This window comes from Aricia agestis, chromosome 7, assembly GCF_905147365.1.
Source record: "Aricia agestis chromosome 7, ilAriAges1.1, whole genome shotgun sequence".
In the NCBI taxonomy this organism is placed as follows: domain Eukaryota; kingdom Metazoa; phylum Arthropoda; class Insecta; order Lepidoptera; family Lycaenidae; genus Aricia; species Aricia agestis.
The window spans coordinates 16,941,868-16,965,422 of NC_056412.1; the positions used below are offsets into that span (position 1 = coordinate 16,941,868).

General features: G+C 35.8%; 2 protein-coding genes and 1 long non-coding RNA gene across 3 annotated transcripts in view; 1 reads left to right on the forward strand and 2 right to left on the reverse strand.

Annotated features, from left to right (window-relative positions):
- LOC121728735 (cholecystokinin receptor type A-like) overlaps positions 1–2,612 on the forward strand; it is a 79,953-nt gene extending 77,341 nt beyond the window's left edge. Inside the window, exons 10-11 of the mRNA XM_042116975.1 lie at positions 1,506–1,612; positions 2,543–2,612. Coding sequence (XP_041972909.1) covers positions 1,506–1,612; positions 2,543–2,577 — 142 coding nt within the window. The 3' untranslated portion in view covers positions 2,578–2,612. The remainder of the gene's footprint in view (positions 1–1,505; positions 1,613–2,542) is intronic.
- LOC121728734 (sucrose-6-phosphate hydrolase-like) overlaps positions 1–23,555 on the reverse strand; it is a 67,057-nt gene that overhangs the window by 14,065 nt on the left and 29,437 nt on the right. The gene's annotated exons all lie outside the window — the stretch shown is intronic.
- Positions 211–22,125, reverse strand: LOC121728738. The gene is made up of 3 exons (XR_006035861.1): positions 22,115–22,125; positions 17,204–17,208; positions 211–375 (listed from the first exon to the last, which is right to left on the reverse strand). It is a non-coding gene; the product is annotated as an uncharacterized LOC121728738 (long non-coding RNA).

Here is a 23,555-nt window from a genome sequence, read left to right on the forward strand (position 1 = left end):
TGGGTCATGAGTCCAAAACTAAGAAAAACTCAACTCAAGTCCTAAAGTAAAGCTTGTGTCAATGTAGGCATGTCGAAGGCTAGCATTGTCGGTTTTGACACAAGCTTTAAAGAAAAAAAAATGTAGCGAATAGGTACTTAGATTATGGCTTAACTCACACTTGGTCGAAGCAAGCGCTTCAATGCACGTTTCCATTTTTTATAGGAGAAAATTGTACCATCAAGGAAATTGATTGCTCGTCAGTTGACAGACCAACGTAATTTGGTCGGATCATGTCAATCCAATGATAATTGTGATCTGCCGGCTGAGTTTCTCGTAACGCGACCAAACTGAGTAGGTTCCCCATCTGCCTGGGAATCAACTTCTCTGATAGTACTTAGAAGAACAATAGAGATGAGTAATGTGTATGCTGTAAGCGAAAAAAATGCGCTTCGATTATATACTAGTGTGAGTTTAGCCTGAGTTTAAGGGGGCGACTAACCCTAAATTGTCGATTATATAATTCATTTTTATTCTTGAAAATAAGCCCCGAATTGTTTCATTTTCTAACATAGATACTACATTATATTTCCTAGGATCCGACATAGCGAAAACACGATATCTTAAAATTTTCTCGATAGAAAAAAATCACAAATATGCATCTAATTTTCACAAATTTTTCATATACAGTGTGAATTACATGTAATGTCACTCCATTTAGCGACAAACTTTCTGAAGCGTCGAAATCATATTTTGACTTTGGTTGGTTTAGCTTGTCTACCATACAATGATACACTCTATATAGCATCACTCCCACTCTCAATAACGACAAAATCACAACGATTAAGTAATAAAAAATACCTTTTAAGTTACTAATATTAGTAAAAACTGCGCAACTGTGTACGTTTTTTTGTCGCTTTACTATCCTAGCCCGCAATGAACTTAACTTTCGGCATCATGCATACCGAAATCTCTAAGAAATGCGTTCTTTTGCTTACAAATTGGGATTACTTGCACGTGTAGACTGTGTTTGAACATAAAAAGTATCTAAACGTTATCATAATAATCTCAGTTGCTCATAAACTTCCAAACAGTAAATATGGTTAGCGAAAAAAATCACTGTATATTAACGGAAATTCTTTGATTTTACTTCTCCCCATTTAACGACAACTATCTATAACGTCATAAAAGGCACGGTCCCTTGAGTGACGTTATATAGAGTTTACACTGTATTGCCATAACCGTGCATTAAACTAAGTAATATTTTAACACATTGTATAAAATTTTATCATTGAGAAACTGACCTAGCTATTTTTTAAAATGTTGTATATTTATCGAGAAAAAACTAATTTGGTGATGAATCAGCGTCGTCCTTTTTCACCTGGCATATGAAACACGGGCGTGAGTGTGCAGAGAGAAGGACGATTTTTTATTTTTGGGGTTAAAATTGCCCTCTTATTAGGATTTGCTTCAAAGTTCAACTCTTCAAGCAACAGTTTGTGTGGACTTAGGAAATTTTGTTGCAGATGCTGCTTCCCTGAGCATGCGGAATGTGGTAAACAGCTGACTCCACCACCATCGAGCCAGGAAGTCACCGCCTGCATCATCAAGGGCAGCCAGACTGGGCGCACTGGTAGGTTTAATTACAAAAATATTAATATAGATATAAATGTGTAAAGGGATATAATATTATGTAAAGTTAAAAGTTTGAGTGTGTGTTTATTATGGAATGCTTATTTAAGTAGGTTTTTTTACCCTGAAAAAGTGTACCCGTAGGATACTTTAATAACTTTATTCTTTTTGGACAAAAATATTATATTTTGACGTCAAGAAGGACATAATATGATATTTTTGACAATGCAAAAAGTTTTCAAACGTTACAAATTTCTATGGAGTACAAGGTGAACAACGGGTAAAGTAAGCGGGCCCCTATACGAGCAATTTTATTGCGCAATATCACGTATTGCGTAACATTATTGACAGTCTAGGGTTGATATTGAACATCGCGCGCCTTCAATCTAATAATTAAATGAAATTGAAGCGTGATATTGCCCAATACAGTTATTGATCGTCTAGGGGCCGGCTAATGTGTTTAACGTGAAAACTAATTATTTTACTATACACCGCTGGTGCGCAGAGGATAAATTGAATAGATAAGACGCTATTTAAATAATTAACTGCCAGTCTTTGTTATCTCAAGTAAATGCGACCGCCGCAAGACCTCGGTTACTCGTTAAAATTAAAAGATTTGTTGGCTTTCTCAAGCTCAAACAACGTTCAGATGAGGATTATTAATCCTGCATTGGCTGCGGCTTCGCTTGCGTATAAACAGAATGTAATAAAACTAAGTGATGAAACTTTAGGGTGTGTATATCGTCGCGTATAAATATAGAGGTAATGTAAGAAAACTATGTACATACTTATAATAAAATAATTGGCGACCAATATATATTTTTAGTCCTTATTAAGTATACACTTTTCCTTTCGTTTTTTTTTAAGTTTAGTACGGCCCAAAAGATTTTTTCTATTCAACGATTAGTAAATCATGGACTTTTGTCTACAGAAATGGAAGGGCTGGAGGGGGAGGATTATGTTTAGCAGCGGTTCCCAAAGCACTGCTTTGGGAAGCGGTATACACCCCGCCCTGCCCGCGCCCGTCGTCGCGAGGCCAGTTACTCAGGTAATAATTATATCTATCTATCCATCCATCCATCCATCTATCCATCCATCCATCCATCCATCCATCCATCCATCCATCCATCCATCCATCCATCCATCTATCTATCTAAGATAAATTTTTCATTTTGTTAGTCTCTGTAAATCTCAAGAACGGCTGCTGCTAAATTTTAGTCTTGAAATGTTCATGGAAGACCGGGGGTGAGCCAAAATCTTTTCTTTATCGCTTCTTTATAGAATTGCCGATCAAAATGTATGGAATTGACATAAGACGAGTAGTACGTCAACGTCATATTAACGAACGCTTATGTCAATTCCATACATTTTGATGGGTGATTCTACAACGAAGCGAAAACAAAAAAGTCTTGGCTAACTAATGGCCAGAGCCTGTAGCCGAGACGTCCTTTCTTTATCGTTTCTTTATAGAATCGCCTATCAAAATGTATGGAATTTACATTAGACGAGTCGGACGTAAACGTCATATTAACAAACGATTATGAGAATTCCATTTTGACCGGCGATTCTATAAAGAAGCGATAAAGAAAAAGTCTTGGCTAAGGACCTGTAAAGGTATGTTTACGGTGAGAAAATTTTTGAGTTAAGAGATACGAAGTTATGGGCCATCTAGTAATAATCATTATTATATAACATAATTATGTTATATTATGTGTCGGTGACGGTAGAACGTCAAATTGAAACCAGCTATATGATTCACGACTTCAACTCGGACAAGGAAACTTTGCCGAGCGGCTATTGGTCAGTTAATAGCCCAGCGGGCGTTTTCTGGAACATTGATGAAGTTTCAGGAATATTGATGAAGTTTCTGAATCTGAGTCTAATTGCGCAATCAGGCTAAGGCTAAGGCTAGCTATGCACAAGTTATTTTAGACACTATAATATCACTCCTACGTAGAACATTTATAGTACAGCACACAAGAGGTTTCTTTCTTTCTCCACCTTCGTAAGTTAGTAAGTTTAGTAAGTCCGTAGTTTTCCTGCGAGAGGATAAATCACTGCATAATTTATTCTCATAACCCATTGGGACGGAAAACTGGTAAGATATCTAGTGGATTATTTACTGGTGTGAGAAAGATTAGATTTATTCTAGCATCAAAAAATAATCTTTTATATTTGACCGCTCAAATATGGTTTCAAGTACTGACATAATTAATAGGACAGCAAAAATTGTATGACCGACTTTTGACTGAGTAAGAGCCAGTCCACACGGCACGGTACGTTGCGTTGCGTCGTCGCAACGCAAACATTTTGACGTATAGCCGTCGCAGCGTTATTACGAAGCAGTCTTAATGTCAACACCCCCTCCCGCTTCGTCTCGGGGGCTGCTGTCCATCATATTGTGTGCGTTGCGAAGGCGCAGCGCGCCGTGTGAACACCTCGGTTATTAATTGTATGTAAAACAACGCAACGGCAGCGCTGCGTCCACGCAACGCTGACGCAACGTGCTGTGTGGACTGTCTCTAACTCTTCCGTAGTATTTATTCATAATATTCTGGTATTTTTCCGTCGGTCCGGTAAATACCCTTCCGCATGTCTTTCTCAGGTATCAAATGTCAGGTGTTGACGGCTGATATTGAAGGTCGAATATATCACATATTCGACCTTTATAAAGTTCTCATAACAGATAATATTTTTAGCCTTCCTTTGTCCTCTTTTATTAATAACTTATATTGTATTTTATGCGCCCACACTACAGAATTACGCCGTTATGTTGTACATTTTCTATTGAGAGGCAGTTGTTTCACTCTGACTCTTAAATCAATGTCATCTAAGTAGCATGTGGGAGTTTGGCTAATAAAACCAATTAATGTGTTCAAACGTAAAGATTTTATTAAGTGTCTAAACACACTAGGCTGAAAATACGCGGCCGAAGTTAAGCCTACATTTATGCGAAAAACGGCAATTCCACTCATGTTCTCAATTATTATTAGACGAATGTAGAGCGGGAATAACATTTTTGTTATTTTAATATTTACTTACATTGTTTTTTTTTTTTTGTTATTTACAATAAGTCTATGTTGATATTGTTTGTTTACTTTATGTATAAAAGTACGAAGTAAGCAATAAATTATAGGTAAACATCACGCAAACATAATATTTTATCGTTTTATATAAACGTAATACATAATAGTAAGCTAGCTAGTACAGACAATATAATTTTAACTAGCAGGTTGCTATCAACTTTTTATTTTTTTCTTCCTAGTGTAATTTAAAATTTTCTTTTTCCCTGCCCAGTAGATATTATAAAATTATCCTTTTAAACTCTTTCTAGATTTAATTCTAACTTTTCTGATAAAAGCTTTTGAGACGAATTCGAGTAACCATTTCAAAGGTTTTAGAAATTGAGATAGGTATTTAGTATTTACGTAATTGACCGTAACAGGTACTTTGTCGCTAAGATAAGTATTTAAAGATTTAAAGTGGTTGTTACTACGTTGAGTGATTTTGTTATTTCAATTAATCGAGATCTCTTAGCTAGGCTTAAAAATAAATAATGTCTTATTTATAAAATGAGACAACTTTACTTACTTTTAAAACAAGCGGTATCTGCTTCTCTACTGAGAGTATCTACAATTTTTTAGTTTTGTTTAATTCAGGGTTCAAAGCTTTGCCGCTCTCGACAAAAACATTTTCATGACGTACGATTGGATATATTTGCATTTACATTTCAGGCTTACGAAAGATGATATATTCATCGGTTGAACCAATTAGATGTGGCTAAGGTGACCCTGCCCTATCTGGGATGGATAACTGTCACGAATAGCTAGATATTAGGGTTAAATCAGACCGCAACGTGACGCGCAGATGCATTTCTTAATTTGTACTGAATTGACAGATTTCAATTGCGTGAGACGTCTAGCAAATCTGTCAAATCCATTCTTTAGAAATGCATGTGCACGTCGCGATGCGGTCTGAATTAACCCTAATCTCTCGCTATTCATGTCAGTTATCCAATCCTCTGGGTTCTGACAGCAAAAAAAGGTTGTTCATACATTTTATGTGATACGATTTTAACTCATGCGTAGCTGCCCTAATAGGCAAAACCTTTTAATATTATGAAAATCGGGAATCCAAACTTGTCGTTTATATTGAAATAGTTTATTTTTTATGGTTCTGCGCCCAAAGGGTAAAAACGGTTCCCTGTTATGCGGGCTTCTCACGGCGTGTAATATCACGAGCCGCGCCGCGCCAGCTCGAGCCACGAGCCGTATGACGGTAGTGGCTCGAGGTGGCGCGGGCTGGATGGAGCAGGCGCGTCCGATTCGACTGAAGTCGATAACTTCAAAGGCGCGGCTCGGTGCGGCTTGAGCGGTTCGTGATATTACGCGCCGTGAGAAGCCAGCGTTACAAAGACTTTACTGTCTTTATCTCCGTCTGTCACCAGGCAGTATCTGAAGAACCGTGATAGCTAAACATTTTTTAGTTACCGGCTTGTCCTGTTGTAATTTTTTGACATTTTTGAACCCTTGTCTACAGCTTATAGAAACCGGAGAGGAGGGGAGCCAATTCCTCTATCGCATCACGTGGCCGAGGACTGCGCAGTCCAAGGTCAACGGCCCAACACAACCTCTTTATGAATAGTGGTCGAACTGATCCAGTCAGTGAGTGAGTTTAGTGAGTAGGTAGCCTATAAATTATTGATAAAGATTGTAATAAGACGCAGTTACGGACCAAACTGGTCTAATCCAGTGAATCTTGTGCAACAAGCTGTAGTTATTGATCAAACTGATCCAATGATGCGTGAATTTTGTGATAAGGTTTGTGAGCTGGTAAACAATCTAAACTAAATGTGAAATGTGAGTGTTTAGCATAATTTTGCTCAGTGGTAAAGGTCTATAAGAACACAGTCATGACGGTGCCAAAGCTGTAGTGAACGATAAAGTGAATACTGACCAAGGCATGTTCATAATGTGACTGTCTGGACATAATATTATTACCAACTAAGTGACTTTTGCAAAACGATTTGCTTATATATTAAGCTGACTCTAATAGTAAGAGCCAGTCCACACGGCGCGTGGTTTTACATACAAATAACCAAGGTGTTGACGTGACACACATGACGGACAGCTGCAGCCCCCGAGACGAAGCAGACTGCTTCGTAATATTATGCTTCGCTGCGATGACGTAGCGCCCGTGTAGCCGGCTATGCGACAAACAGCAGCGCATCGTCGACGCAACGCTGATGCAACGCGCCGTGTGGACTGGCATGAAGGGTCAATTCACATTGCAATGAAGTGAGACACTGAGATATTTAAATGAACCGCTTAAGCGCGCGTTCAGACGTGCGCGTTTTCTGCTCGCGCGGATTCATCATTCATAGCAATTTCACATGTGATGAAAATTGCGCGAGCAAAAAACACGCAGAAAACGCGCACGTCTGAACGCGCGCTAAATGTGGTCCAGGTAGCCCAACACCACTATGGTCAAGTATGTCAATTCGATGATTATCTTCTTCTGTTAAATAAAGCTCAGTTTTTAATGGCGTATTTATAAATGCATCGATGCATCACGTCGCAATGTGGAATCAATGGCAGACTTGATCGATTTTTAAGTTTTAGTTAGACTACCTATATAAAACTTATAACGGCTGCGCTCAGATCAGAAATATTTTACAAAAACTTAACTAATATCTGAGTCTGAGTCATTAAATGTCTCTGAGTGCGGAGCTAGTTTCAAAAGCTATAAACTTAAAAGTGAAGCCATAAGCTGTTCCGGTTATTATATTAAAATACGAATAATAAAAACTAAGGAAGAGTAACTGTGTCAAAAAAAAAGTTGTTCCGATTCTACAAAATGTAACTCGAATACGTCATGCATACTATAAGCAAAAAGAGACCCGAATACGTCATGCATACTATAAGCAAAAAGAGACCCGAATACGTCATGCATACTATAAGCAAAAAGAGACCCGAATACGTCGTGCATACTATAAGCAAAAAGAGACCCGAATACGTCATGCATACTATAAGCAAAAAGAGACCCAAATACGTCATGCATAGTATAAGCAAAAAGAGACCCGAATACGTCATGCATACTATAAGCAAAAAGAGACCCGAATACGTCATGCATAGTATAAGCAAAAAGAGACCCGAATACGTCATGCATACTATAAGCAAAAAGATACCCGAATACGTCATGCATACTATAAGCAAAAAGAGACCCGAATACGTCATGCATACTATAAGCAAAAAGAGACCCGAATACGTCATGCATAGTATAAGCAAAAAGAGACCCGAATACGTCATGCATACTATAAGCAAAAAGAGACCCGAATACGTCATGCATACTATAGGCAAAAAGAGACCCGAATACGTCATGCAATCATTTTCTTATAGAAGTGACAGTTATTATTGTCAACGGCTTTATTTCGTCAATTTGAATGTAGTGTTTCGTAGCTATTGGCAGAGTAGACAGAATGATAGAGTATGCCGACTTAGAACTGATGTTGAAATTTTTAAATTTGACGCATTATGACGAAAATCGTCGCAAAGGTTGTTAACTTGTTACCTACGAATTTAAAAATATGACATATTCGATGGACGTGTTCCTCTTTGGTCGTATTGTTGTTTGTGTTTTGGCACATGCGATTAAAATTGTCAGAATCCAAATTTGAAATCTCTATTTCAAATATTTCAAAATAAATTATTTATCAGCCAGCGCGAGGCACATTCCGTTCATAATCCTAGTGAAACCCGACGAATTTGACAGATATTGAAACCTGTCCGTTTCTTTGCAGTCGAACTACTGGTAGCTATGTCATTGTGCTATTGCCATATTATTTTAAAGTGCGAAAAGAACCTTGAGAACCAAATTCAAAACGATTGAAGTATGGGAGTTACGTTTCCTTAGTTTTTATTATTCGTAGATATTAAAAGCAACGGTGTTAGTCTTTGATTGATGGACCCTAAAAGGCAGCGTTAGAGAATTTACTCGTTATTCAGCTGAAAATAGGAATTCTGAATTGTGTAACGCATATGGTCTGAATTATGATGGATATTTTACCGCAATCTAGGTATTAGCACTACAAAGTGTATAAGTAGATGTTGTTATCGAAATTGTTGTTACACAAAATCATTGTAAATTATTTGGTGTGGTAAATGTAAAAAAATGAGTTTTACTAGTGCATACTGGTATGTTCTTTTGTGTCTATTTTTTATTCTTTTTTAATATTTTATGTAATATGGCAATAAAACTAGAACGCTGAGGAAACTTGTCCTTTAATTTTATGGCTCCAAAATCTTATGTAATTCAGCCCAGATTTTAGCAATGAAACATATTTTCATGTTTATTCCAATGCCAAATAACTCTGGCGTTTTCGTAACAATATGTATGATTGGATGTTTTCTACCGTGAAATTAAAATCGCAATACATAGGTGTTTAGTTTTAGGTTACTATAATAATGAATGTTTAATATTTTAATGTACACAGTTGACATTCAAAATCAATAATAAAATACTCCTTTCCAGTTAAAGATGCAATGCTCAGTACTAGCGACTATGTTAAATGCGAGTTTCGGTTTTTATTTTCACTTAAGATCTGTTTGATTTAAATTTTTAATATTATAAACTTATATCGTGTTTGTAAATTAGGTTTAAATAATTATCTGTCAAACAAAAACTGAAATTTTTTCGTCGAGTTTTGCTCATACTATTTTAATTATGTTGTAAGCCAAATGAAGAAAATAATATTTTACAGTTTACACCTAATTTTCTTGGGTTACTTCAAATCCCGTTGGATATAACATGTCTCGCGCATACTATATTACGAAAGATGTAATAGTATTTCTGACTTCGGGGCTTTTCGCGTTACATTATTAAGAACGTGCGTACTACGCACGGCTGCTTCGAAATAGGAGTACAAGAAAAAGTGATTGTCAAGTATATGGTAACCGAATGAGTTTTATGTCTTTGTCAGCGTTTCTGGTGGTAAAAACGAAGTCCATTAACTAAAACTTGGTTGTCTGTCCGTTTTTTAAAACATAGTCGTAGTCTTCCAATCTGGGACCCGAAAAAGGCACTGCTTGGTATGAATTTATATGAGACGCTTTTAAAGGGGTACGGTATGAAGATTTTTGTATGGAGCCTGGCCGACCTACTCTCCGCTAAATATGTTTTTTAAATAAACCAATTTAAGATATTGCAACTTTGACAGCTCAAATCTTCGAAATGTGACACCTTACGCGGTTTTGTCCAAGATTATTTTTTGTTTGTATTGATGTTAGCTATCCATTTTTGAAAAAACTATTCGTGAACGCGAAAGAACACATTTAGCGAAAGTAGGTCGGCCAAAATCTTCATATCCCTTTGTATTGAATTGACAGACTTGAATGACGTCTCACGCAGTTGAAGTCTGTCAAATCAGTACAAAAGAAATGCATCTACACGAGGCGTTGTGGTCTGAATTGATCCTAAAATTTTGACGCGCGATCGAGCAGCGTGCTATAGCTTGCGCCTTGCCTGCAGCATCGATCATAAGGCTACCTTTAGTCTATCCGTCTGTCTGTCACCTATCTGGTAGACAAAAGCAGTAATAACCTCAGAGAGTTCACCTCCTAAAACAACGCACGTAACTTTTTTCGTTGCGTACTCTACGACGTGCACGTGACCGATTTTTGTCTTGGGAAACATTTTCCTTTATTCTCCATGTCGTCACTTGTCATTTTTAGTTTTATGAAAATAAGCACAGGAGAATATTGACAGGAAAAAATTAGTTTTAAGAGTTGGAGCGCAAAAGACGACCTCTGTGGCTCAATGGTTATAAGTGTGTGGCAGCAGCTCAAGACGGGGGTCGCGGGGTCGAATCCCGCCGACGGAACAAAAAGTTTTCAATGTTCCTGGGTCATAGACGTGTGTTTAAATATGTGTATGATATAACAAAAATTGTAAATATATGTAATATGTATATTGTATAGTATAAAAGTATTAAATATATTTCCGTTGTCTGGTACCCGTAACACAAATCCTTCGGGTACTTAGCACGGGGCCAGACTGACGTGGTGTAAAGCGTCCATGATAGATATTATTTAATAAAATAATAATGGAACTTTCAACGTCACGTCGCGTCCTCTGCCACTCCCTATAATTTTATGATCACAATTTGCAATAATATTGCTCTCAGCATAATATTAACATGATATTATAGTAAGTAAACCATCTGTTATGTAGTCATGACAATCTGCAAGATTTCAGACCACTTTCCTTCCTTCAAGGCGTGTTATATAATAGCAATATGTATACTATAATGATGGTTTCTTTTTACGCATTTATGTATTTTTACATTAAATGTATTTTAAAATCATTCTACCTATTAATAATTATGTTATAAAAAACTGTAATCTACTTTTTACATTCGCATACCAGTAAACATTAAGTTAACCAAAATAAGTCACAATTGAATTAAAAATAATAATAACTATTATCAATTTAAGATACTCATTATTGTACATAATATCTTAGATACCTAACCTATCCCAATATGTATGGTGCTTTATACTTTTTTTTTGTTTTTTTAAATCCAAATGTACATAATGGTCAACTATAATGCTAGCAATTTAAATATCACATAGTATCAATTAATAAATGAAATGAACCATTAATTCATTAAGCTTCTTGTTTACATTGTGTTGGAAATAAAACTAATATGTACGGTAATTAAAGTTTTATACCTATGTACATAAACTTATAATTATCGTAAATGGAGCTTATCGTTTCTTATATTAATGAAATGTAAATACCTACCAATAATATTAAATGTTAGTATAATCCAACGAATTTATAATATTGAATATTCAGAATATACTTATTACTTACGGATCGAATTATTAGTGAAAAAATTGTAATGCCCTTACTGAATCTGTATTTAATAAACCACGAATAATAAAAACTAAAGAAGAGTAACTGTGTCAATGAATTTGTTCCGATTTTACAAAATGTGACCGGCAGGTCTATCACGTAAAAATAGCGATCAACAATCCACTAGCAATAATCGCGCGAGTGATTGCTGGGTGTCATCAATGTCACAAACAATGGTGTCATGTATGGCGATCGATTGCAATCGTATTGTTTTGGCTGATACGTGATACGAAATTGCGATTTTGGAGCAATTATCGCGCAATAATTGCTATCCCATTGCTCTCGCAAGATAGTAGATACGTGATACGGGGGCCGCATACATGCATACTATATAATATGCCAAAAGAGGCCAGAATACATGTAAGAACTTTGTGTAATTATACAAGTGACAGTTATAATTATTGTCAACGGCTTTATTTCGTCAATTTGAATGTAGTGTTTCGTAGCTATTGCCATATTATTTTAGTGTGTTAAATGGAACCAAATTCAAAACGATTGCAGTATGGGAGTTACGTTTCCTTAGTTTTTATTATTCGTAGTTTAATGTAAGATATGGTGTGTGTAATGTTTTATAATTTTACAGCTCGGCATCAATATTTCTGTATGGTATAAAAATCGATTTCCAATCTGGGGCCCAATTCTCGTGCCTCGAAAGTAACTTCGATCGGATGTTGTCCCCGGTCTCGTGAGACAACATAATACCAGAGTAAACAGAACTAACGATAAGACCGACTCGGAAGAGATCTCGAAAATACGTTTGACAATTCTACGGCCGCGCCGTACTAATTGTGTTACTAAGAATTGTGAAACATATTGACATTCAAGCCCAACTCGCGTATATTGTTCGAAGTCGAGGTGCGTGCGAACGTACTGTGTACAATATTCGATCGAAGTGACATTCGAGTAATGATGAAAATAGGTCTCACGTTCTAACAAATCCTTTATCAACTCGTGGTCGAGGAAAGAAATTCTATTGTTATCTTGTGAATTCAATAAATGTACTCGATTTTTACTACTTCAAATTATTATAATAAATGTTTTTTTAGTAATGAATTTTATTTCTTTCAAATGTTTACCCCTTGTCAGCAGGAACACAAACAACAATTATTTATCAAACAACAGCATAAGCGAATAATAATTGACAACTTAAATAATTACTATAGAAGAAAATATGTTTGTGTTTTGTAATAATTGTTAAACTTCTAATATGTATATTATCTATAAAGTAAGCATTAACAATTTTTTTAACAAAAAAATTTTTGTAATAATAAAATTAAATTTAAAAATTAAAAAAAATCCCCAAAAGTTTAAAAAGTAATGAAATAATATTTACTGACTTTAAGTTTAAATGATTCCTAAATAAGTAATGTTTTAGTCCATAATTGTTGTCACGGTGTACGTCTTAGGTTGTCGCAATTAAAATAAACCCACACACGAAACCTCTACACTAAGTTGGTGAGGAGTTGGGTATCCTATTGATTACCAGGTGATGCTGCAGCACCAGGAATTTCCATTCATGTGCATATTATATTCTTAAGTGTCACGAACCAGAGCAAAATATAAAACCCATTAAGCGACTGCAAGTTGCTAATCGCGGCCTATCACGGACCAGATAAACCTTGACTTATCATCAGCCTGCTTGTTGCTGACAAGCAGGCTGATGATGATGAAGTATAGCTTTCAAACAAAAAAAACAACATCAAAATCGGTCCACCCGTTTGGATGCTACGATGCCACAGACAGACAGATACGTCAAACTTATAACACCCCTCTTTTTGGTCGGGGGTTAACAAATAAGTTTAATTAAACAACGAATAATTATGTAGTGATTTACGATCGGTTTTCAGACCTCATCTATTTTGATTTATGTCACATAAAAGTAGGTAAAACCTTTAAATTGTTTCAAAAGATATTATTCACACAACCTATTTTGATATTACCTAGAAAATACAAGAGAAAATATAAGTACCTGCGTACGTATTCAAGTTTAACAAAATATACATAAATCAGGCGTGATTTATGTATACATTTTTGTGTAAGAACTTTTTACTAAGGGTGAATCCACACGACGCGTTGCCAAAGCGTTGCGTTAAAGCAGCGCTGTTGCTCCGTCGTTTTACGTTTTACTAAAAAGTAAAAAACTAAACCCTTAGCTAACAGTCCTCTTTATCGCTTGTTTATATAATTACAAATCAAAATGTATGTTCGGCGATTCTATAAGGCAGCCATAAAGAAAACTTGTTGGCTAGGGGCTCTGTAACATTTACACGATGAGCTGCGTCGACACAACGTTGTAAAGACGCCGACGAATAACACTACAACACTCCTAAGACAAAACGGGAGAATTACTTCATCATGATGCGATTCATCAGTGCTCGTGTGGCCGGCATTGCGGCATTGTCATAATAATGTAGGCGTTGCGTCAATGCAACGATGAAGATCCCATATCAAATCGCCCTAAGTTAAGTGCGAAGTAAATCGCTTAGTGTGGATGAATTGTGTAGAAGAAGTGTGCTTGTTACTGTTTTGTGAGCTCAGTTTTTTTCTTTATTTATGCAGTTGGGGCCGTCTATGGGCTAATATAAAGATAGCAAAAAAAGGATATGGGCGAACCATATCCTTTTTTTGCTATCTTTATATTATAAGTATAGATTATTATAGTCCTACGTCCCCTTCCTATCTGAAAGAGCGCTTCTCCTTTCCTAACTTACAAAATCCGTCCTGTCGATCCTTTAGACGCACCCTTTTAGATATCCCTCCTCATCGTACTGACTTCTTTGCATACTCCTTCACTATTTATGCTGCTAAACTTTGGAATTCCTTGCCAAGTCAAATACGTGAAAGTAAAACTCTTGCACTTTTTAAGAGAAGACTGCATGAGCACTATTTAAGCTTCACCTAACAATGTCACCTCAATCAAACCCCTAAAATTTTATATAAGTAATATATATAATAATATATATTATAATTTATATGTATATGTATATTTACATATTTGTGTATTTGTAAATTTTAAAATATTTGTTTCTATAATATTTTATTTATATATAAGTACTTAATATGTAAGTAGGTACGTAATTATAATTATAGATTAGTATTACATTTATATATTTATATTTTATTTTTATTTAATTTGTTATATGATAACAAATTATATAGTTTTCTGTTATTTTGCGTAGGTATTTATAATAATTGTTATTTTTATATAGACTCAATTGTTGTGTGCACTGATTTTTGTTACCTGTTTTCTAAATTTCCTGTAACAGGTCTACTGGAAGAGATTCCAATCGGAATAAGTAGTACCTTTGTACTGAAATGTATTTCTAATTTTAAGACTTTCACTGTAAACATTTTTTGTGTACATAAATTATTAAATAAAAAAAATAAATAAATTTTTCGCACCAAGGAAAATTTTGATACAATATTATTAATTGTAATTGTAGTAATTTTTCGATTTCCTTAGATATTATGCTGCTCCACGCTTTGCCTTTAGATGTCGTGACTTGTGACATTAGCTTGGTTGAAAGGGGTCACTCAAGCTGGGTGGAGTTTCTTGGGTTTTAAAGAGATAATATCGTTCTGTGTCGAATCTACCAGATGCCAGCCAGTGGAACCGCCAGGACCGTGTCTTTCCTAATGTTGCAATATGTGAATTGCTACGGAAGGGCGAGGATCTGTCGATCCCGCTGGCCAGTCCGGGGTCCACACTTGGGTTTTAACAATTTATTTAGGACTAAGTTAGTGTTATTAGTTTACGTTTTATTAATTCGTATTTTATTTTTGGCGACCTCTGAGGATCACAATTCACGACCCGCTATGTGGCTTAGGACTTGATCGTTCATGTGTGCTCAGTTAAATACATCAAGTTCGAGAGTTCACTTTCCTATTGATTACACTTTGACGCGTTCTTGTGCGATGCAAAGTTTAGGACTCGACGAGTACCTACTTGTAGGAAATGAGGTGACGCCGCGTTAAAGTAAAAACCGTGTTTTAGAAAATGAAACAGCAAGAAATGGAAAGGGCGTAAGCGACAAAATGGTTTTTGTCGCGTAATTTAAAAACAATCAATATATTTCATAAAATCTATGGGCAAATTAAAGTGTATGCTTAAACCAATCTATGTATAATTTCGGAGGCTTAAATGACTCTCCTCTGTTGGCAAAATTAGAATCCCTTTTTTACAGAGGTATTTTTGATTGATTATTCTGTGTTATAAAAGTTTACCAATCGTGTTATCCTATAGGTAATTCAAATACAAAGACATGATGAATACTGACAATGAACTTTAATTTCTTCGCTTTAGTCATTGCTGAGAAAAATTGATATCGCTACAGCCAAATTATCAAGACGTCACCTTAATGCCTCGCACACCGGTTTCAGTAACAGCTGTGGCCGGTTTCACTGTGAGCAGGTCAACACGCAGGCGTACTTTTCTAGTGCCCAAATACGCAGTACACGAGCTCTCTCTTTACATTTACTCATAAGTAGTCATAAGTCATAACTCATAACCCAGTGGTACGGATGACCGACTCGACTTGCGAAGGACTGACTTTTTACACGATAATCCGACACACTTTGTTAGACAATGAGGTGATCAATCTTCGTTATCCTAAACAAACGTTTCAAACAGCATTTTTATGCGTCAATCGAACCCACGACCTCCGAGTAAGCCACGCTCTTGACCATAGATAGATTTAATATTTACAGATTTGCTTAATACGGACTGTATTAAATCTGTAACGCCTCCGTGGTCTAGTGGTATTGAGCGCGGCTCTTGACTCGGAGGTCGTGGGTTCAATTCCCTTGTTATTTCCAAGTTCGGTTAGGACAATGCAGGCTGGATCACCTGATTCTCTGACAAATAGGATGATCCATGCGTCGGATGGGCATGTAAAAAGTCGGTCCTGCGCCTGATCTCTCGCCGGTCGCGTCGGTCTTCCGCCCCACTGGGTTATGAGAGTAAAGGAAAAGAGAGTGCTCTTGTGTACTGCGCACACACTTGGGCACTATAAAATTACTCCTGCGTAGCTGGCCTGGTTTTAATGAAACCGGCGACCGTCACCGAAACCGGTGTGGGAGCTATTATAATAGCTCCCACACCGGTTTCGGTTCAGCTATAAGTTGAGATTATTAGCAATTATTACTGGAAAGAAGATGCTTATCGCGCGTTGCAAAAGGGGGCTAGATGGAAAAAAATCCGGGCCGGGCCGCTCGGTCGATCGATGGCACATAAATCGAGCCTTAGAACAATAATAGCACTATTTTGCTACAACAATGAAATATTAAATAAATCGCTTCAATTTCGCTGATCTATTTTCGTAGTTGGGGGCTATACCTTGACGGGTACAAATCGTCAAAGTTTTACAGACCAACCCCACTTTGATGGATAGGTAAAATTTATGATTTAATACATAATTTAAGAGTAATTAATAATCTCATATTATTTCGATAATTCTGACAAACATAAACTGCAAACTGTATAATATCCTTGTGTTGTTATATAAATACTAGCTATATTCGATAAGACACGAATAAAATGACATTTTCTAAAAATGATTCCTAGCTAGGAATACGGATATATATATATATATATATATATATATATATATATATATATATATATATATATATATATATATATATATATATAATAAGTTAAAGTTAACCATAAAGTTACTATACCTAGCGGAATAGAGCAACAATCTCGAGCTGTCAAACGAAACCGAAATAGGTTTACATCTGTGTGTAAAAATATGTGTACGTATACACTTACACAAGCATGATTGAACATCAAATCAAAAGAAATTTACCTTGTTTATTTTTTTCTGCATCTGGCATTGTCTCAAAACCTTCTATTAATATAGTACATATTTCATGCCACGCTTGCAAAGTTTTACGTTTGTCTTTGTATATTTCGAGAGTCTTGTCGCACAAGACATCCCTTTCTTTTATTAATGAAATTAATAACTCTGACGACATCGCACAAAGGCAACGGGCATCCGTCGCGCGGTCTCAAAGGGAATGAGTAATGACAGACACACTAGCCGCGCGAGCGGTGATCGTAGACTGCTCTGTCACTGCGCGTAGGCTGTGCGGTGGCTGAGCGTACGCTGCGCGGTCGCTGCGCGGTCGCTGCACGGTCGCTGCACGTTCGCTGCGCGTACGCGGTTTTTGTTGATTGAAGAATATTTGAAAATAAGCTTTATGTAATTAGCATAGAACCTCAAACTGCTTTAACTTTTGGGAAAACACGCGACGCGCACTGAATCCGCGCGCGCAGAAAACGCGCACGTGTGAACATAGCCTAACACTGCGTGGTAAAAGAGACGTGTGATACATGACAGCAGCACTCTTTTTTTGACGTCCAGTCGGCACGTGCCGCACGTTGACAATTTAATCTCATAGAATTCATGTTCAATCATGCTTGTGTAAGTCGATGCCCCCACCGAATAATCAGACAATGTGCTATTGTGGGGTTTTTGCTGTTATGTGATTTTTGGCATCTAGAAGTCAAAATACATCATGTGATTTTTTTTTTGAATTTTTCTGTGGATATTTACAAAGATATAAAAAATTATGTGTTTATTCCGTAACAATACTTAAAATTGTATTTTACACCAAAAACTGGGCAATATGTCAAAACGATTTGACGATAAACGACTATTGCATGATTAATCGGGTAAATACATTGCTGCCTACTGCACACTTCCACTCCTGCACATCTCACTTTCAAACTCCTTCAACTCAGGTAGCCAGTGATCACCTGCCTCAGGTTCCCCAGACACCTAACTTCAGCTAACCGAACCTTTACAGCTGGCCACCAAGCATTGTCGAAGGCCCCCTCTGTGTCCAGCGATACCACAACAGAAATTTTCTCCTTCTCTCTCTTTTTTCTGATGTGGTTCATTAACCTATAGAGGGCGTCTTCGGTGCACCTTTGGGGCATAAAGGCATATTGGCTGGGTTTTGTTTTGGACATTTTGTAGAATCTGATTCGGACGACCATCATATTGCGGTGATCACCTCAGTCCACTCACCTCCAGCCTCCAGTCTCAGACCAGCATCAGATCAGTCATCGCAGAGGTTTACACAAGACCCAAGAGTCAGGAATAGTCAGACTTTCTTCATTAAAAAAATAAGAATGTCTGACTGTCCATGGCTAGCTTTTTTGGATGTCTTAATTCGTCATAGACGTAAGAACGACCAGCGGTCGTTTTGGAAGACTTCAAGTGGGAAAGTCCTTCCTAACGTTCGTTAAAATATTATGTACATTGCTCATATTTTTATTTTATACTTAACGGTTATTGTAGGAATCCGTCTTCTTCAGTTTTCAGGATATATAATCATATTCTGTTTCGATTGTTGTAATCCACATGCGGGTTTTCTCACAAACAAGGATGTATGGGCATTGGACAATACTTGCTACAAAATAAAGTAATCGTGACCGATAAGAACGTATTTAGATATTTTCTTCTTTCGCAAAGACTCCTAAGAAGTGCTAAATCTGTCACGACAGCACTTGTTACAGTTTCACGCCTGCAAGCAGCTGTCAGACAGTCAAATAATATTCGTGGAAGTTGTCCTGCAGGTCCTAAAGGGACCCAATTCAGTAGGTATTTAATTAGGAATGCGATTGCTAGCTACTATAAGATGTGCTGTTATAGTGTGTTGTGTGAATATTGTATTGTAACTTGAGAAGTTTTTAATATAGTTTTGATCGTGATTACATTAAACTGTATTACGATGTAGATAAAAGTCGACGATTAAAGCACCGTCATAATTAAAAAAGGCCTACGATGCTCTCGGAAGACTGTCTAAAGCAATCGCCTGCCATTATCATTCATTTTATTAGAAAATAATATGATATTGATTATTGTGACACCAACTCTGGTGGCGATGAGGGTTATGATTAACATTTTAGTTAACTGCAATATAAGTACTATTAAAATGATAGAGCACTGGCTCTATCATCAATCTATCAAGAAATACACTCTGGAGACTGCTCCAGAGTGTATTTTTTTGAACCTAGAGCTGTTTCAATTGCAAGAATGTCATTTACGTCATCAAATAATAATATAATAATATATAATATAATATCTATGGACGCTTTACACCACGTCAGCCTGGCCCCGTAGTAAGTACCTGAAGGACTTGTGTTACAGGTACCAGACAACGGAAATATATTTAATACCTTTATACTATACATAATAAGTGTATAAGTACACATATTTTTCACACAGATGAAAACCAATTTTGGTTTCGTTTGACAGCTTGAGATTGTTGCTCTATTCGGCTAGGTATATTAAATTTATGGGTTTAACACACTTCCGTTAGTAAGTTGACACAAAGGTTACACTTCTACCTTTTGAATTGAATTTACGGACGGTAAGACGGTACGGCTGGTTTGCCGCTAGATGGCACTACATGTCCGTACACCGTGTACCGTAACACTATTATATAGATATAGATATAGATGACACAAAATAACAAACATAATATGACCCTGAACTCAGCAGACAGCAGACAAAATGAAATTTCAGATAAGGATATGTACGAGCAAAATTATCCTTTTCAAACTTAACAAAAAGGACTCTACCTGACATAAAATTTTGTCGCAATGTAGAAATGAAACCAAAAATTGTACCACTAGGACTAAGGCGTCATTTTCAGAATATATAATATACCTCCTGAATTATTTTTGCATAATTTCGTTTAGTTTAATATTCTATTTGCATAATTGAACGAAATACCATGTGTCAAGAAGTAACCTGGTACCAACCTACCTAAACCTAATAACTATATTCGTAACCTAAATATATTCTTCTGATTAAAAGTTTGCTTCTTTTTACTTATTATCATTTTCCCGTTTCTATATTTAAAAATAACTTGATAAAGAATATTTAAATGACAAATATTTACGTAAGGGTCAATTTACACTGCAACATTTACAGCCAGCCTAACACCCGCTAATTCAATGTGTATCTTTTTGTGTAGGTTGTTGTGTTGTATACACAAGCTACACAAAAACATAGTCTTAGTGTTGGAGGAAGGAAGTTGAGATGAGACGTTAGACGACTGAAACTTTTCAACGTTTTATAATTCATGTTCAAAATTTACATTTATAATATTATTTCAATCCCTGCTAAATGATAATATCTTCATATAAATGATTTTTTAAGATTCCACGTACGCTTTTAAGGCTTTTAAAAATACCTTTCAGATACCAAGAAGGAGTTATATGAAGAGATTTGTTATATACTAAAGATCTTAGCACATACTAATGTATAATAAAATATTATACCATGATAAAGATATTGTTCAAGCATTTAAAGGTGATTGATATAGCCATTAGCCAAGGACCTTAGGATTTTAATTTTAAATATCTATTAATGATCTTTAACACAGTTTTTGCTATGCTCATAAATATTATTAGACTTCAGTCTAAATGCCGTGTGTTGTAATTGATATTTTTTTAGTTATTATTCTGTGGTCTGTAAAAAACCGTAATAAATAAAATAAAAAAATACGACACGGCCAACTAACTAGTTGATAATAATAATAATATCTATGGTCGCTTCACACCACGTCAGTCTGGCTCCGTGCTAAGTACCTGAAGGACTTGTGTTGCGGGTACCAGACAACGGAAATATATTTAATACTTTTATATTAAGTACATATATTTAAGATTTTTATTATATGATACACATATTTAATACATACCCATGATCCAGGAACTTTTGAAAACTTTTTGTTCCGTCGGCGGGATACGAACCCGCGACCCCCGGCTTGAGCTACCAACACGTCCGCCAAGTGAGCCACAGAGGTCGTCAAATAATAATAAATGGGTAAGTATTTAAACTCTACCCTTACGTAAATAAGATGTTGTGCTAGTTCTATGTATTTACTATTTAAGCTCTTGAAGAATCGCCTTAAGAAACTCACACGAGCCACTTTTAAACAGAACCCCTCCCAACACTCTTCAAACACATTTAACAATTCAGTTTACACATTCAACAAATCAGATTCGATTTTTTCTGAATCTAAATCTATATCTATATATATAAAACTCAAAGACTGACTGACATAGATAGGATTTTGATAAATTCCACCCATAAGGGCATAAAATAGAGGATGAAAGAATGTGAAGCCGCAGGCAAAAGCTTGTTTTTTTTTTTGTAAAAAAACATACTGAGTACTTCCGAGCAACATATTGCGATATCTTCAAATTAATCTTCCACTTTATAGACACATTCTCTGCGTGTCCGTATTTTTATGTACCGTAAATTCTGTGTGTCTAATAAAAATTTTATATTGTCTCCAGCCCGATCATAATATTTGGGACTTATATGAATAAAACAGATAATCAAAGATGATTCCTTGTATGAAATTTTTTTGAATGTTTAATAATTAGAGGCGGTTTACGTTGAAAAAATTCTCATACTTCTTTGCTCTCAGTCAAATAGTTTAGAAGTTATAACTATTTGAAATATTGATTAATCCACTTTCAAAGTATAGGAAACGAAAGGGTCGAATACTAATCGCTGTCAGATAGTAACTATTTCTCGAGCCTTAAAATTTTTACAGACACTTAAGAGGGCGAATAAAGTAAAAAATCAAACATCACACCTAAATAATAAATATTTTTACGCGTTAATGCGGACAACATCACGCGTAAAGTATCTGGAAAACATTTGTAAATAAATGCTGCAACTTCTAACAACGTTTGAGAATTCCCACGGAAATCCGCTTCGTGGACTATTATTACGAAAACTCTAGAAAACTTGTAAATTGAACCGCAGTTTTGAAACTAAAAAGTAACGTTTATATCAATTTCAATTTAGCAAGATAAAAGTACAACTAAGATTTACGGTCTGTAATTCTAAACTGGAACATGCTACTTTCTAAAAAGTATTCTGTCACATAAACTATCTATTAATAACTAATATTGTAACATAAACTATCTTCGTTGCTTTAAAATTCATTTATCACGCGGAAAACTTGCCGTTTTCTGTGACTAACAGGACATCTGAGAGAACTCTATCGATTTTGATGGATATGGAGAAACCAAATTTCATAAAAATCGATTAACCCTTAATCGGGCCCCATGTGCACTGGCATTAAAAATATTTTTAAAATATATGGTGTGGTCTTAATTTTTCACCTGTACTACGAACTGTTTCTTAAAAAATAATAAAATTAAGTCAAAAAAAACTGTGGTCATATTATGCCCTAAGCCTGTTAAGGAGCTCTCTGGTGTTATATAATTTGTTTCCATTATCCCTATTTTTAATTAGGAAACTACATACTTTTAACTTTGATCTCTTTACTGATAACTGACAATTAATTTTGAATACTTACCTAAGATTACTATTTTGTAAGCGTATAATAACCACATGTAGTATCGACTAGAAGAATGTTATTTTTGTTAAAAATAAACCTAATAATTTACAAGTATATTTTTATTTCAAAATAATTTCATGTATACTTAATGGAAACAGTGTCATACGAGTATAATTACCACTTACTTTGAGTAATGATTTTTCCCAATAATAAATTGTTTAGAAAAAAATGTTTAGCTTCATACGAAAGATACAAAATATGAATATGAATTTAAAAAAAGATAAGGATTACTATAAAACTCCAATTACCTAGGTCAGTGTTTCCCAATTAGTGGTACGCGTACCCCCAGGGGTACGTGAAATTGCATCAAGGTGTACGTGCGGCTATCAGTAAAAACAAGAACAATTTCCGGATGTTAATCCAGGGTGTCAACTTACTACCTGTATTGGTAATTTCATCAAAATTGGTCCAGGCGTTTGAGAATGAAAAAGTAACGAACATACACACACTCACAAACTTTCGCATTTTTAATATTATTAGTGTGATTGCTACAATAAGGGGTACGCAGGTTTGAGGTCTTTTTTGAAGTGGTACGCAGCAAAAACTAATTGGGAACTACTGACCTAGGTGGTCGATAAATCATACTATGCCTGATTAAGGGTTAAGCTGTTTATGCCTGAAGAGTAACA